The sequence below is a fragment of the Poecilia reticulata genome, linkage group LG21 (assembly GCF_000633615.1).
Source record: "Poecilia reticulata strain Guanapo linkage group LG21, Guppy_female_1.0+MT, whole genome shotgun sequence".
Classification (NCBI taxonomy): Eukaryota; Metazoa; Chordata; class Actinopteri; order Cyprinodontiformes; family Poeciliidae; genus Poecilia; species Poecilia reticulata.
The window spans coordinates 537,897-541,268 of NC_024351.1; the positions used below are offsets into that span (position 1 = coordinate 537,897).

Below are 3,372 nucleotides of genomic sequence, written 5' to 3' on the forward strand. Positions count from 1 at the left end.
TCCCACCAACCGACCCGACCCAGGTCCCACCAACCGACCCGACCCTGATCCCACCAACCGACCCGACCCCGGGTCCGTCACCCGACCCAATTACCGACCCGACCCAGATCCCGTCACCCGACCCGACCCCGGGTCAGTCACCCGACCTAATTACCGACCCGTCACCCGACCCGACCCCGGTCCCGTCTCCCGACCCGACCCCGGGTCAGTCACCCGACCTAATTACCGACCCGTCACCCGACCCGACCCAGATCCCGTCACCCGACCCAATTACCGACCCGTCACCCGACCCGTCTCCGTCTCTGAACCGGGCTCCCAGCCGTCCTACCTGCTGCTGGCCCCCGCGGGGCTCCGGCCCGGTCTTCCCTTCTCGGTGTCGGTCTCCATCTTGGGCTCCTCGTCCGTCTCCGTCTCCGCTGAGATCGTCTATGAGAAAGAGACGCTGTCCTCCAACTCCACCACGATTAAAGGAGGTGTGTGATGAGTCCGGAACCGTTTTGGGCCGGTGATCGGTTTCGGATCAGAACTTTAACCGCATGTTTTCCCGCAGGATCCACCAGGCTGCTGACTCTGCCTGCTGTAAGCTCCGAACCCTCTGGTTCTGGAAACATCCGGGTCTCCGGATCATCCTGAGGTTCGCTCTTTATCTCGGTAGATCCACCAAGTCGGGTCCAGCCCCGGATGGACCTACACCCTGAAGGTCAGAGGTCGCCGCGGTTCGGTGCAGCTCTTCTCCAACTCCACGGAGCTGCATGTGGACCCCCGCGGCGTCTCCACCTTCATCCAGACCAACCAGCCGCGCTACCTGCCGGGCCAGGTGGTGAAGATCCGAACCGTGTCGGTTCGCTCCAATGGGAAGCCGTGTTCCGAACCGGCAGACGTTCTGATCCGAGTGAGGCGCCACTCCGTTCAATCAGAACCCAACAGAATCCTCCACACAGGAGAAACCAACACAAGGCGGCAGAGAGCCGGGAAAGAAATCTGAAAAGTGTGGCGTGCTTTTATATGAAACCCAAGGAGAACCTTTAGCCCAGGCTCAGGTCTTACTCCTTCCATCTTCCCACAGCATGATGCTGCCTCCGCCATGCTTCACTGAAGGGAGTTAGTGTTATTCTGTGTTGGAACAGGACATGTTTAGAAAGGCGTAGGGGTGTGAATACTTTAGTCCGGTTGGTTTTCAGTTTTGTGTTTTCTGATGCAGGATCCGAGAGGAAACCTTCTGAGACAGTGGCTGGACAAAGACGGCGTCCTGGGTGTGGTGTCCACAGAGTTCCAGCTGTCGGAGAACCCCCCGCTGGGCGAGTGGAGCATCATGGCCACCCTCAAGGTGGGCTGGGGCTGACGTTCATTTAACAGCAGAAGAAGAACCGCATGAACCTGTCGAATCAGAGCTGTTGAAACTATGTAAACAGGCTCAGCATCTCAGGAGAACTTTCAAATCATTTTACAGATTTCATTCTTTCTTTGATCTGAAAATTAATTTTTATATTAAAATAATAATAATTAGTAAACAAACATTTTCTCTCTGATTTAAAGTAGAAATGAGGATTGAAATGTTTTCTCAGTTTCTGTCCTCTGAGGCAAAAAACCATGTTTGACTTCCCAACAGCAGCAGAACCTGAAGCTAGCATCTCAGATATAATGCTAAACCGCGACATCACATTGTATTTAGCTGAAGCTAATGCTAATGCTAAACCGCGACATCACATTGTATTTAGCTGAAGCTAATGCTAATGCTAAACCGCGACATCACATTGTATTTAGCTGAAGCTAATGCTAATGCTAAACCGCGACATCACATTGTATTTAGCTGAAGCTAATGCTAATGCTAAACCGCGACATCACATTGTATTTAGCTGAAGCTAATGCTAATGCTAAAGCACGACATCACATTGTATTAAGCTGAAGCTAATGCTAATGCTAAAGCGCGACGTCACATTGCATTTAGCTGAAGCTAATGCTAAAGCGCTACATGAGAAATATTGCTTCATCTCATCTTTGTGCCAAATCAAACATTTCAACAATGTCAAAGATTCTCGTTAAGCATCAATAAAGTTTCTATCCAGATTCACACAGAAGCTCAAAATGGAGGCAAAAGGAGGAATTTTGTTCTGATCCGGGTTCAGAGCTGCTGACCGGACCAGGAGCAGGGAGTTAGCCCAGTCTATAACCAGTCCTCCCAGTAACTCTGCTGGTTTGTGTGTTTGCAGGGCGTTTCCAGTGTAAAGCGTTTCAGCGTGGATTATTATGGTATGTCTGCTCCACCGCTAGCTGAGCAGAACCAACCGCAGAGAATGACCCACTTCCTGTCTGACTTCCTTCCAGTTCTGCCCAAGTTCGAGGTCCTAGTCAAAGTCCCGGACGTGGTCCACTGGGAGGACGTCCTGAAAGGCTTCGTCTCTGCAAAGTGAGGCCTGTCCTGGTCTCTGAGGGACGTTCTGTGGTCCCCATGAAACTGGACCTGCCGTGTTCTTTTCCAGGTACTTCTACGGCAAACCCGTCCGCGGACGCATGGCCGTCACCTTCAGCCGCCGTTACCATGGCGACGATCAGACTCACAGCGAGGAGGCGGAGGTCAGGCAGCGAAGACCAGATTTAATGAAAATGTTGGGAAATTCTCCTAAAATCCAGTTTTCCTCCAGATGGACGGATCTGGGAAGTTCAGGTTTGATGTTTCTCTGTTTTCTGCGCCGTGGAGCAGAATGTTGATCCGGGACGAGCGGCCCGACGTCCTGAGCGTCCAGGTGTCTGTGACCGAACACCTGACAGGTAACAGCTCCACCTCACCTCACAGCCAAACGCTTCAGGACAACAACCTGATTTAAAAAGTCATTTCATTTATGAGGGAAAACGTTCAAGCTGTGAGAAAGGCCTCCGCAGGGTCAGAGGTCAAACGGCCTCCAGAACCAGAACCACTGCTGGCCCAAAGGAACACAAAGACCCAGAAACATCCTGGTGAAAGTATCCCGTCACATGAAGACAGAAACGTGGAGCGTTGGAGCCAGAACATGCAGTCGGACACGGTGGTGGCAGTGTGATGCTCTGGGCCTTCAGCTGCTGAACAACGATCCAGAAACATCAGCAGTTCGTTTCTGACGCGAATCTAATGCAGATTGTTTGGGCCGGGGGGGTGAAAACTTTCCACACAGGCTGGTTACCGTGGTTGCCGTGGCTACCGTGGTTACTGTGGTTACCGTGGTTGCCATGGTTACTGTGGTTACCGTGGTTGCCGTGGTTACCGTGATTACTGTGGTTACCGTGGTTACGGTGGTTACCGTGGTTGCCGTGGTTACTGTGGTTGCCGTGGCTACCGTGGTTGCCGTGGTTACTGTGGTTACCGTGGTTACTGTGGTTGCCGTGGTTACTGTGGTT

At 52.3% G+C, this 3,372-nt stretch overlaps 1 protein-coding gene across 1 annotated transcript in view; it reads left to right on the forward strand.

Moving 5' to 3' along the window:
• Nucleotides 1-3,372, forward strand: part of cd109 (CD109 molecule) — a 13,995-nt gene that overhangs the window by 1,868 nt on the left and 8,755 nt on the right. Inside the window, exons 2-9 of the mRNA XM_017302094.1 lie at nucleotides 303-473; nucleotides 551-579; nucleotides 656-892; nucleotides 1,202-1,327; nucleotides 2,211-2,250; nucleotides 2,326-2,407; nucleotides 2,481-2,574; nucleotides 2,643-2,769. Coding sequence (XP_017157583.1) covers nucleotides 303-473; nucleotides 551-579; nucleotides 656-892; nucleotides 1,202-1,327; nucleotides 2,211-2,250; nucleotides 2,326-2,407; nucleotides 2,481-2,574; nucleotides 2,643-2,769 — 906 coding nt within the window. The remainder of the gene's footprint in view (nucleotides 1-302; nucleotides 474-550; nucleotides 580-655; nucleotides 893-1,201; nucleotides 1,328-2,210; nucleotides 2,251-2,325; nucleotides 2,408-2,480; nucleotides 2,575-2,642; nucleotides 2,770-3,372) is intronic.